Here is an 11939-nt window from a genome sequence, read left to right as displayed (position 1 = left end):
AGCCAAACACTTTTTCAATAGATATCTACTTCTACAAGAGCTAGCTCTCGTTGAAGTGGGAGTTTAGAGTTAGTAGTTGGAGTTCGGAGCCCTACCAATAAGGGCCTAAGGCGCTAAGCTATAGCTAAGCTTTCAAGCTTCAAAACCATACGCATGTGGCGCGGCGCGAGACGAACGAAATGGGAGATAACGCGCGATTTTCGCCGGCCCGTCCACGTGGCAGCCGCCCCCACGTAACACGAGACGGTGTCTCGGTCTAGATGGCTACACGCACCCTTGTCTTGGTGACGTGGATTCCATCGAGCCAACGCACTGGTGCGACTAGCGGGGGCTGGGCGCCAACGCGCTGGAGGGGGCAGAAAATACACAGAGCGGACAAGGAGACCACATGACAGAACAGTGAAAGCAACTCAACTTGGTACTAGTAATTTTGTAGTTTTGTGTGATTTTTCTTGAAAGAAAATTTTAGCACGGTTCACCTAAAAGTGTTCTGTTCTGGTTCACTTCGCGAACGATGAGTTCGTTACTTTACCAACCAAAATTATGTCCTTGACTTAGCACAATTATTCGTATTTATATTAATTAAGAGTAGACATGATGTACTTGCCAACTACGATATTACCGACTAGTCTCTTGAAAGAGTTTATTGTGATAAAATATTGGGTATGTTTGTAGGGTAAGTGTGCTTGTGTGTATATATTCATATTTTCTTTAGAGGGGAAATCATGTTGTTCAGAACCTGTAAAATTTTCGTATTTTTAAGAGATCTTTGCAATTTCTAAAGATCTAGATAGAGCGTTATCTACGTGTACGTTACTGACGGGTAAGTAGTAGCTGAAACTGTAGTTATCCTTACGTGCCGAATTAGTTGGTCCTAGTTAATTTCATACACTACTTGTCAATGTCATCGAGATAAGTACTCCCTCCTTTCCTAAATATTTGACGCCGTTGACTTTTTAAAACATGTTTGACTGTTCGTCTTATTCAAAAACTTTTGTAAAATATGTATATATATACATACACATATATGTATATATATATACATATATGTGTATGTATATATATACATAAAAGTATATTTAACAATGAATTAAATGATAGGAAAAAAATTAATAATTACTTAAACTTTTTGAATAAGACGAACGGTCAAATATATTTTAAAAAGTCAATAGCGTCAAATATTTAGGGATGGAGGGAGTATATTATTAGATTAGATTAAGGGTTAGGATATTCTGTCCGGCGTGTAAAGCCCAGTGGCAAGCGCACGCCTAAATTTGACGTACAGTACAAAAGATTATCCGGCCTCTGGGTCCTTTGTATTTTAATTTCCCTTGTCAAATCACGCACTTTATTAATATAGTAGTAACAATAGTATTATATACCCAAACTTTTATCTGGTTCCTGCAAAAGAAACCTTAATTTTTAGTCCAGGCCTGTGTGTTGTTATGCTTTGGAATGCTTCGGCCACCTCGTTCGGGTATATGATTAGTGAATCGTATCTTAGCTAGGGGCGGCCATTATTCGTGGATGCACCATATTGTCGCGGCCATGTGATGCAGGGTCCACACAGCTAACAACTCATATGCAGGACGATCGCGATGGCATAACAGCTACAGTTCCTTATTGTTGTTAATTGTGTGTCAGGGCAAGATCACGGTCTGTTTTGGCATGCATTACGGTGGCTCTTTAATTCGTGTTTAATTTGTCATTTTTCCTTATTAGTAGGATTTTCTTTCTAAAAGGGATTTATCGCTTGCCAATCCTTCAGTGCCCTGAATTTTAATTATTCCCTTATATATCCCTGGATTTTAGTTTTTATCTCTTTTGTATCCTTTTTGTTAGTTGATTGTTTAGTGGATATTGAAAAAAAATCAATTTGATGTCAAGGACTATGTAAATTTGAGAAAACTAATGCCGGCAATTTGTTGTTTGACTATAATATCCATAAGGGGGAACATATAAAATTTAATATAATATTCGAGAAAAGTATGTGTAGCATTTTTTTAAAGAAATGGAAAAGAAACCATTAGCATTGTAGAACAATATTTTAAATAAAATATACAACTAGTGTAAGAAAATATGCTACTTTCTCAGTTTCACAATGTAAGTCATTCTAGCATTTCCTACATTCATATTGATGTTAATGAATCTAGACAGATTTATTGATAGATTCATTAACATCAATATGAATGTGGAAAATGCTAAAATGACTTACATTGTGAAACAGAGGGAGTACATATATATTTTTTAATAACTAAAAACAAATAGAATTATTTTTTCTGCCACATCTAAATTTTGTATGGTAAGTAATATTTCGCATAACAAACTCATAAATTTACAAATCTCATACAACAATCTCTACACTCCAACAATATGCTCCACAAATTTGTTTTTCTATATCTAAAGACGGTCGACTAATGGAAAGTGTGCGAAAGTGATCTAAACCAGGGGCGGAGCTACAGTAATAGGGCCGGTGTCAAGCGACACCGACGACTTTCGGCAAAACCTATAACAAAACTACTTATCCATATATTATTATACTATGATCTAAGTATAATTAGTATACTATGATACCGATAGACACGTTATGACACCAACGAATCGATTTTCTAGATTCGCCACTGATCTAAACCAAAATTCATGGGTATATAAGGAGTTAGTAAAACTCAAAGGAATGCAAATAGATTGGATGAAATTCCAATGGTGCATAAATAATTTTCTCAAAAAATATTGTTTTTCCTTAAGGTAGACTAGCTTCCTTTGTCTCAAAATATAGCTACGTAGTACGGGATGGGATATATACTAATACTATGAATCTGAATATCATGTGCTCTATTCTATAGTAGGTTGTTATATTTTAGAATGGAGGGAGTATTATGTAACACAACAAATATCCTAAGTAGATCATATTTTTTGAGCTTGGCTGAATTCGTAACAACGTTTTGCTTGAGTATGCGAAACAGTATGGTTCCTTAATTAGGTTATGGTTATTAACTATTACAAATTTTAAAAATGATTTAGTTTTTTTAGAACCTTATATATTTTTTTACGCCGTTTAACAATTTAAAAGACACATCCACAATAAGCTTAGCCTGTAGCTGAAAAGAAATAAACCTAGTGTTACAACTTACTACTACAAAGTAAGTACTACTGTTTAAATTAATTGATAGTACTAGTTTGCATTCTGCGAACTGCGGACAATTGGATCCAAGTATCCAACTTATCAACCGGTCGCAATATCAGTATACTTTACGAGCAGGAGCCGTGCATCCTCATCAATCACCTATCAGTAGGCCCTGGAGACATGGATCGTACGTACACATACCCGATTAATTAAATTTCACAATTCATACGTGATGCATTAGGTATACACTTAGACAATCAGATCCCCTAACTACAAAGCAAGCAGGTCCTTAGCCAAACCTGAGGGAAAGGAAGCAAAATGAAACCTCTCAAAGGCTAACCCACAGCGAAGCAACAGTTGGGCTATGCAGTATGTGTGCACCACAAGCCTTTCCTCTTATTTGATTAAATGAAGAATTAGTTTGATCTGTCTTTCTCTTTTGGCAGTTTGGACCTGAACTAAAAGAAATCGGGAGGAGTATTAGAATATGCATGGATATAATTTCTGATTGTGTCATGGAGCAGGATGGCATATATCAAAGCGGGTACACATCTTTTCAGCTCAGCTCAGCTCGCAATGGAATGATTCATCAGGGCCTCCTTTTAGCTAAGCTAGCTACAGGGTCACTTTTAGATAGGGTTAATATTATTCAAAGCACTAAGGGTGTGTTTGGATAATAGGAAATGGGGAGTGGGATTGGGATTGAGAAATGAATGAAGGGTTAGGATTAAATGAAAAAGGGAAAATAAATGGTTAGGATTTAAAGATGTCTTTTGGTGGGTTGGAAATCATTTCTCAAACCCATTAGCCAAACACTACCTAATCAGCTAAGAGTGAAACATATATTAAATGTTATGTTAACCTTGCCGTGAGCTAGTGTTGATATCCAATCCACTTTGTCGTCAGATAAGCGTTGACATAAAGAGAGAACATTCCCTTCCCTTTTCAACAGAGAAGAAAAGGAAGCAACAGAGATCTGCTCCTTGAAAAATATTCGTTTGTTTTCAATTGCTTGTGAATTTCTTTGGACCGTATCTTCCTTTCTCATCTTCGTATACGCATAACCATTCTATTCTATGTGCGTGTGATTATACGGACGGGGTCAAGTAATTACATTCAATCGCAGAAAAATCAATTAACATCTAATCGCAACCAACAAAAATAACATGCGTGCCGTGTCAGGCATGTTGATGCAGCTGCCGATCTTTGTTGATTTGTGAAGCCAAGACAACGCAAGACGCGTCAGTTCCAGTATTTCTCTTCTCTAATAATTTTCTGATTGGAATACGTATGGGCTTAAGTTAAGTTTATGCAATAACAGATTGGGCCCAAAAATGGAGAAAGAAAAGAGGCCTCTTTACTTGGGCTTAAATGGGCTGCGGCCTGCATATGGGCCCATGTGTGCCATCGGCCGAAACGCCGGCGAGGTTCACCGGCGACCGGAACGCCGGTGGTCTCAGACCACACGCATACGGGTTTAATCAGTCTCAGCAAATAGGACGTAACTACACAACTAACACAACTACTAGTGGTAGCTGGTTTATCTAAGCCAACTACAACTCTATCTATAAGAGGCACCATCCACCTATACTTCAAATACAATTTTCTCTTAAACTACTCATTCGATCTACGATCCGATTACACCGTTGTGTTCGTAACAATTAAATCTTTACAACAAGATCTCACATGATTATATTTTGATGAAAAATCACAAATTACTTTTATGATATGTTTAAATTACTTTTAGATTTCACTAAGATACTTCTTGGATATATAAAAGTAAATTCAGTAAAATCTAAAAGTAATTTACATATATTATAGAAGTAACTTAGAACAAAACGAATGTAACTTTAGCATGTCATTTGAAGTAAATCTATTGTAGAGATAAAAACATGACTCTATCTAGAAAGTAATCACCTCAGAGCATCATGAATGTATAAAAAGTATTTTAATCAAATCTAAAAGTAACTTTTATATAATATATATATATATATATATATATATATATATATATATATATATATATATATATATATATATATATATATATATATATATATATATATATATATATAAAATCCGTTCAATGAAAAAAGGCATAAATTAAAGTTACTTTCTTTTCTTATAAGTTACTTCTATATGTAAATTACTTTTAGGCTTTACTGAATTTACTTTTATATGTCTAAGAAATAACTTATTGAAATTTAAAAGTAATTTAGACATATCATAAAAGTAATTTGTGATTTTTCATCAAAATATAATCATGTGAGATCTTGTTATAAAGATTTAATTATTACGAACACAACGGTGTAATCGTATTGTAAATCGGATGAGTAATTTAAGAGATAATTTTATTTCAAGCATAGATGCTCAATGGATTAATAGCAACCAAAACTCCTAAAGTATGGGTGTCTCTGGTTAAGACTAATTGGATGTCTCTGGTTAAGACTAATTGGAGAGGCATCTCCAATTAGATTTACCGCAGCAAGTAGCTAAATCTCACGTTAATTTTCTCCATGGGCATTAATTAACAACTAATTAAACAAGGTACGTCTTTACACCTACACGTACACAGTACATATACACTTGAAAGAAAGTCTCAATGATGCGCAAGCACAACAATGGCGGCGAAACCTCGGTAGATCGATCGATCCTCGTAATTCTACTCTTCGTCGTCGTCGCTGACGAACTTGCCGGTGCCGGGGTTGATGGCGGCGATGAAGAAGAAGACGACGTTGAAGAGGACGAGCGGCTCGATCTCGTTGATGGGGACGCCGGTCTCGATGTTGAGCTGCGCGAGGGCGCCCTTGCCGGTGATGATCTCGCCGATGATGGAGAAGGCGATGCCGAGCTGCGCGAGCCGGCCGACGAACAGCTCGTTGGCCTTGGTGAAGCCGAACAGCGGGCCGCCCTCGCTGAGGCCCAGCGCGGAGCGGAAGCCCTTGCCCGGGGCGATGACGGCCTTGTCGAGGCCCGTCACCGGCTGGTCGTCGACGAAGCTGCCGCGGTCGCCGAGCGCGCCGATGGCGCCGAGGAGGGTGAAGAGGATGAAGAAGAGGAGGAGGGGCTCCGCCTCGTAGATCGGGATCCCCGTCTCCAGGTTCAGCTGCGCCAGGATTCCCTTCCCGGTGATGGCCTCACCCAGGATCGACGCCTGCACAGTTTGAGCGCTTTTGCATCAGGTTGGTATGACTCAACGATCGATTGTGCTAGTCATGCATGTACACTATACAAATTATTAAACGAGAGTAAATTTTAAAGCACTGTAAATTTAGTGACTAAACTATCTAAGTGCTACAACATTTACAACCAGTTTTAGTTTGTTACAGTAATAAAAGAAAAAAAATATCACAAATCTGTAACATCATATACATCCTAGTAATATTATTGATACATGGACATCGCGTGTCATAGAGGTAGTATATAGTGTGGCAAGATGGAGGAACATGTCTTCATGACACGTCAATGTCAAGATGTGCATCGTAGCAGCATGCCACATCGGCCGACAACTAAGTGCATCACTTTGGTTCGACTCCACTAGGGGTGTGTTTAGTTCACGCTAAACTTAAAAGTTTATAGTTGAAATTGGAACGATGTGACGGAAAAGTTGTAAGATTATTTGTATAGGAAAGTTTTGATGTGATAGAAAAGTTAAAAGTTTGAAGAAAAAGTTTGTAACTAAAATCGGCCTGAAACTAATTGTTCCGTTTGTTCCGACTAGAATGCTACTCGCACTCGGTTGGTGCACCGAGGTTAAAACCCATCAAGCTAAAAAGGGCAAAGGGGAAGATGAAATGGCCATTTGCCCTACCTTGGAATGAGGTTTTGACTCAGGTGCACCGACTGAGCGGCGTTTCAGCAGGATTAACGTTAGGTTGTTCACGTAGTTGTAGATTTATAATGATTTTCTTTGTTATTGCTGCAGGAAGGAGATTCATTCTTTTTTTTTCAGAAATCCCCTCTTCTTCCTAAACTGAAATATAATATGTCACTAACGTTACAACAAGCTGATAATTTAGTCACTAAATTTATAGTTCTCTAAAATTTACTCATTAAACAATATATCTGCTCGAAAGACGAATTTTTTAAAACCTACAATACCTATATTACTAAATCCAGATAATTCATTAGTTATGTGTGTGGTATACATGTGAGTTGCTAACTGGCCTAGATTAAACAATGTCGCTGTCAAAACTCGGACTGAAAAATAAAATAAAAGTAGCAATATTTGCTAAGGAGAAATATAGCATTTTTATGTGCACAGAAAATTCAAAGTAAAATATATGACAAAAACTATAATTTTTTTTTAAAAAAAAGTAGTTGGAAGCAAATCTACCTATGCAACATGTGACCCTTTATAGAATAAAGGATGACGCTCCCGGGTAAAGTGCTTCCGTTAACCACAAAACTTTTGACGTTTAAGCTTGTGCTCTTGCTAGCTAGCTAACCCAAACCCGAACGCACAGGTACGTACCAAGATGGCAAGAAATGATGCATACCAAATAACTAGAAGGCCAAGAAAGGTCTACTTACGGCAAACCCGAGCATGGCGACACGCCCGACGAACAGCTCGTTCTCCTTGGTGAAACCGATCCCACCGGACGTGCCGAAGATGCCGTCCTCGGTCTTGAACTTTGGCTTCGGCTCAGCCTACATACACACGTTGACACGTTACAAAATAGTTAGCACCATCAAACATAAGACTAAAACAAACGCGAGCTTAGCTTAGCTTAGTTTAGCTTGCATTCATCCATCCAAATTCCAACCTTTCTTGCGGGCGCGGCCTTGGTCTTGGACCTGCCGAACAGCGCCACCGTCTTGACGGACACCGCGCGCCCCAGCGACGACGACGGCTGCGACAGCACGAGCCGCGAGAACGGCGTCGGCCGCACGGGCTGCAGCCTGCTGGTGCTCGCGGCGGCCACCGTGCCATTGGCTCCCGACACCAGCATCGACTGCGCCATCTCGCCCCGGGTCGCGGTGTGCGTACGTGCGCGATTAGCTGCTTGCTGCTGCTGATGCGGTGTTCAGCTCAGGCCGCCTCGTGCTACCTCACCGATCGAGGTGGCGAGGTTTTTATGAGATCGCGCGCGCGTGAGAGGGAGATCCTGTGGCGGGTGGGAGGCGTAGGCATGGGCCGCGTGGCGTGGCTGTGGATTCAGGGGTGGCGATTGGCCGGCGGGCGCGCGGCGAGGATAGGGTGCGCGACGGGCGCGCGGGCGGCCACGTCTCCCCGAATCCCTTCTATGGCCGCGACGCGCTGACACGGTGCGCGATCATCTCCGCTTGGGTTTTGGAGGTCCGCAGCGAACTGGCCGAGAAGAGCAGGTGGTTGGTAAACTGCACGCGTCACTGGAAAAGGAGTCCGGCTCAGGTGCAGGGAACCCTGCACATAATAATATACAGGCCAAATCAAATTGCGACACCTGTCCAGGGTGGCCCTACTTAATTACGCATGCAACGGAGGTTTAACGAGGACTAAACGGCACAAGGCATCACGTTAACTTCTGTTATCTGGATTTCTCTTTCCTGTTGGTAATCCCCTTCTCACTCCCATAAAAAAATCCCCTTTCCTCTCCAGCCTTCTCTTTCCTCAACCACTCCTGAACTGCATCACAAAGCAGTGAAAGCACATCCAAAAGATCTTGCACATGGCGCCATACTCTCAAGGCAAGCTGTCGGGAGCGAGGTCAATGCTTACCACGCCATTGCCAGCTGCTGCAAATGTGCCTGCACACCTGCCGTTGGCTGGGAAGTGGTGCTCACCATGGGCCATCGAAGAGGACGACGGTCTCGAGGCAGGCCGCCGGGGTGGGGCGGCGGTGCTTGCCGGGTGCCACTACAGGCTTGCGCACTTGCCGTGGGGCGTCCTGAGGAGGTCGCATCGCTCACCGTGGGAGAGTGGCCGGCGGAAGGAGCCGTGGTCGCCATGGAGACTTAGAGCAGGGAGAGGTCATGCAGTCCTGATGGATTAGGTTGGGCTTGCTCTGGATCGACCAAGCCTGTCACAGGTTAATGTCTAACTGCTTAATAATTTTTTCTTGTACTATAATGTATACACACCATAAGCATAGATATATTGTTTAGATTGCAAATGGAAATATTAATGACATTGAACTGCAGATCGAGATGTAAAAAAAGCCCAATTTTGTGCCTGAGTGTTTGCTCTATATAAATAAAAGAAAATTTCAAGAACCAATCCATATGTTGCATATATTTCAGCAGGGCATTGAGACTCTCACTTCTCTGTGTGGATTTCATATCTGCACAGAATGTTTGCCGACCATAAACTAAAGCCCACTTCTCCTTGATCTCAAATAAATGATGTAACCATTGGTTATCATTCAAATTGTACTCCTCTATCATCTTGTTCCATGCTGATATGAACTAATCAACTTCTTCAAAATCAAAAACACACTTGCCAAAATCATTCTTAAATGTTTTTGAACCTTGGAAAATGTGACTCAAATGTACCGCAGCATTTTGGTACATATGCCAAACGCAGAGACGATGAGTTGAGTTGGGAAAGACAGTCCCAATAGCATTAATGATGGCTGCACATTGATCAGTTAATATTGTCCTTGGTTCTTTGCCTGACATGGCTCTTTTGAAAGTTTCAAATAACCATTCAAATGTTGATGTTGTTTCATCATACAGTAACGCTGCTCCAAAAACAACTGTTTGCTTGTGATGGTTTACACCAACAAAAAGAGCAAATGGCCTACCATAATTATTTGTCCTGTATGTTGTGTCAAAGCATATGACATCACCCAAATAATCAAAATCCAATACTGATCTTGCATCTGCCCAAAATATATTAGTCATCATCTCATCTTCATCTACTTGTATTGCATAGAAGAATGAAGGGTTTTCCATTTGCTTGTCCTGTAGGTACTGAAGAATGGCACCCGTATCCCCTTCTTGGATAGATTTCATGCGCTTTGATCGGAGATAATTTTTATAATCTTTTCTGGTAAATGTAAGACTTTGCCGCCCACCTGCTTGCCTACTCATCACCTCATGGCCTTCTTTGGGTCTAACACCTGAATCATTCAAGATGTCAATTTGAGCTTTTTGAGCTTCTGTCATTCTTCTCTGAGAACGTAACAAATGGGCCTTGCTAGGAGTTATGAGTTCATGGTTATGCGTGTTAGAAAAGCTAGCTATAGCATATTTTCCAGTAGGAGTGATCTTAATGGTCATCTCTGCCATACAACCAACTCTTGTATCAGCTCGCTTCCGTTGGCATGCATCTGAAGTATTCCTCTTATTGAACCCCTCCCTTGAGCACACAAATTTTTTTGTGCGAATCACATTTGTTGAAGATTTATCATGCCAAAACTTTCTAATGCTAAAGCCAACATCTCCAGCATACCGATTGTAGAACTCATATGCTATATCTTCATCATCAAATTCCATGCCAATTACTGGCTCTAACTTTTGCACACAAGCATCATCAGTACTGCTTATATTCGTGTCTCCCACGTCTTCTTTTTCATGATCTAAATATAAGAATAAGTATAACGTGATCATTATTGTGTATATGCTAGTTTAACATGCAAGGAACAATATAAAATCCTATTCACCATATATAGGTGAAACCAATCTAATTTAATAACAATTAGCAGATAACTTATGGCAGAGATTGAGACAAACTAATCGGGTCTTGCCAAGTTTATGGACAATTAACATACTCTTTGAAGATGAAGGGTGGACTGGGGCTTCCGCCATGCGTCTTGCTTCACGAGGACACTGATCTCTATCAAGAATCACCAATCTAATTTTAGAGATCTAGCAGTACAGAAGAACAGAGAAAGAGGAAAGAAACTCTGTGCGGCGTCGCGCGCGACGTCAAAGTATTTCGCGGGTGAATGGTTCTGTTACCTGATTTTGTGGGATCGTGGTTAAACCTCCGTTTACATTGTTACTTGGTTGATTGGGTGGACCTACCTTGTGTACAGGTGTCGCGATTTGATTTGGCCTGTATATTACTATGTGCAGGGTTCCCTGCACCTGAGCCGGACTCCTGGAAAAGTGCTCCAACTCCAAGCATATGTGTGACTCTGCGTGTTGTGTACTTGTGTTGCCTGGATTTTAGTGAACTGTGTGCCACGCCGTAGGAGTCTAGGAGGATGTTATCGACTCTCGAGTATTACCTTTTTTTTTTCCTGAGATATGTCAGGAAATTCGTTTTTTTATATGGCGTCAGGAAATTCGATTCAGCACAAAAAAGTACGGGAATGTGGAGAAGAGGATTCGTTGGATATTCCCGTGTTTTTGTTTAATTGAAGTGCCTAGCAGATGGATGCCCACAAATGAACATGTGGGTTTCAACTAGTATACTTCCCTTTGTTACTGATCTTCAGTAAAAGACAGAAGTATCACCATCGACGGACCACATGCAACAACCGGTTCCATGGTGTAGTGGTTAGCACTCCAGACTTTGAATCTGGCGACCTGGGTTCGAATCCCGGTGGGACCTACTTTTTTTTATTGCTAATGTATGCAATTTACCCCCAAGCCACCAGATTCAGGAGTAACAAAAATGGTTCCTGGTAAATATTAGTAGTACTCAAAACAATTTAGCTCCAAATTACATCCAGGAACAAGAAAAATGAAAAGATGTTCTTGCTGAAGATAAGTACTCGTGATAGAATGAGCTACTTTGAGTCAACAAGATTCAGGAGAAAAGGATATGATACATCAGTGTATATTTCAGTCTCGTTTTAAAGAGAAGAGTGTACATGAAGTACTACAAGAGTGCAAATGATGCAACAGTTAGTGGAAACAATTCAATCACAGCGAGACACTAAAA

At 40.5% G+C, this 11939-nt stretch overlaps 1 protein-coding gene, 1 long non-coding RNA gene and 1 other non-coding gene across 3 annotated transcripts; 2 read left to right on the top strand and 1 right to left on the bottom strand.

Annotated features, from left to right (window-relative positions):
* Positions 1 to 5623: 5623 nt before the first annotated feature.
* Positions 5624 to 8486, bottom strand: LOC4324933 (photosystem II 22 kDa protein 1, chloroplastic). The gene is made up of 3 exons (XM_015765683.2): positions 7891 to 8486; positions 7658 to 7774; positions 5624 to 6278 (listed from the first exon to the last, which is right to left on the bottom strand). Exons 1-3 carry the CDS (start codon positions 8086 to 8088, stop codon positions 5787 to 5789), a joined length of 807 nt encoding a protein of 268 aa, XP_015621169.1. The 5' UTR covers positions 8089 to 8486; the 3' UTR covers positions 5624 to 5786.
* A 233-nt stretch (positions 8487 to 8719) lies between these two features.
* LOC112937602 (uncharacterized) lies at positions 8720 to 10212 on the top strand. The gene is made up of 2 exons (XR_003240240.2): positions 8720 to 9135; positions 10016 to 10212. It is a non-coding gene; the product is annotated as an uncharacterized lncRNA (long non-coding RNA).
* Positions 10213 to 11534: 1322 nt separating this feature from the next.
* TRNAQ-UUG (transfer RNA glutamine (anticodon UUG)) lies at positions 11535 to 11606 on the top strand. Its single transcript has one exon. It is a non-coding gene; the product is annotated as a tRNA-Gln (tRNA).
* The last annotated feature ends 333 nt before the right edge of the window (positions 11607 to 11939 follow it).

The sequence above is a fragment of the Oryza sativa genome, chromosome 1 (assembly GCF_034140825.1).
Source record: "Oryza sativa Japonica Group chromosome 1, ASM3414082v1".
Classification (NCBI taxonomy): domain Eukaryota; kingdom Viridiplantae; phylum Streptophyta; class Magnoliopsida; order Poales; family Poaceae; genus Oryza; species Oryza sativa.
Note: the sequence above shows the minus strand (reverse complement) of the source record. Positions and strands in the feature narration are given on the sequence as shown.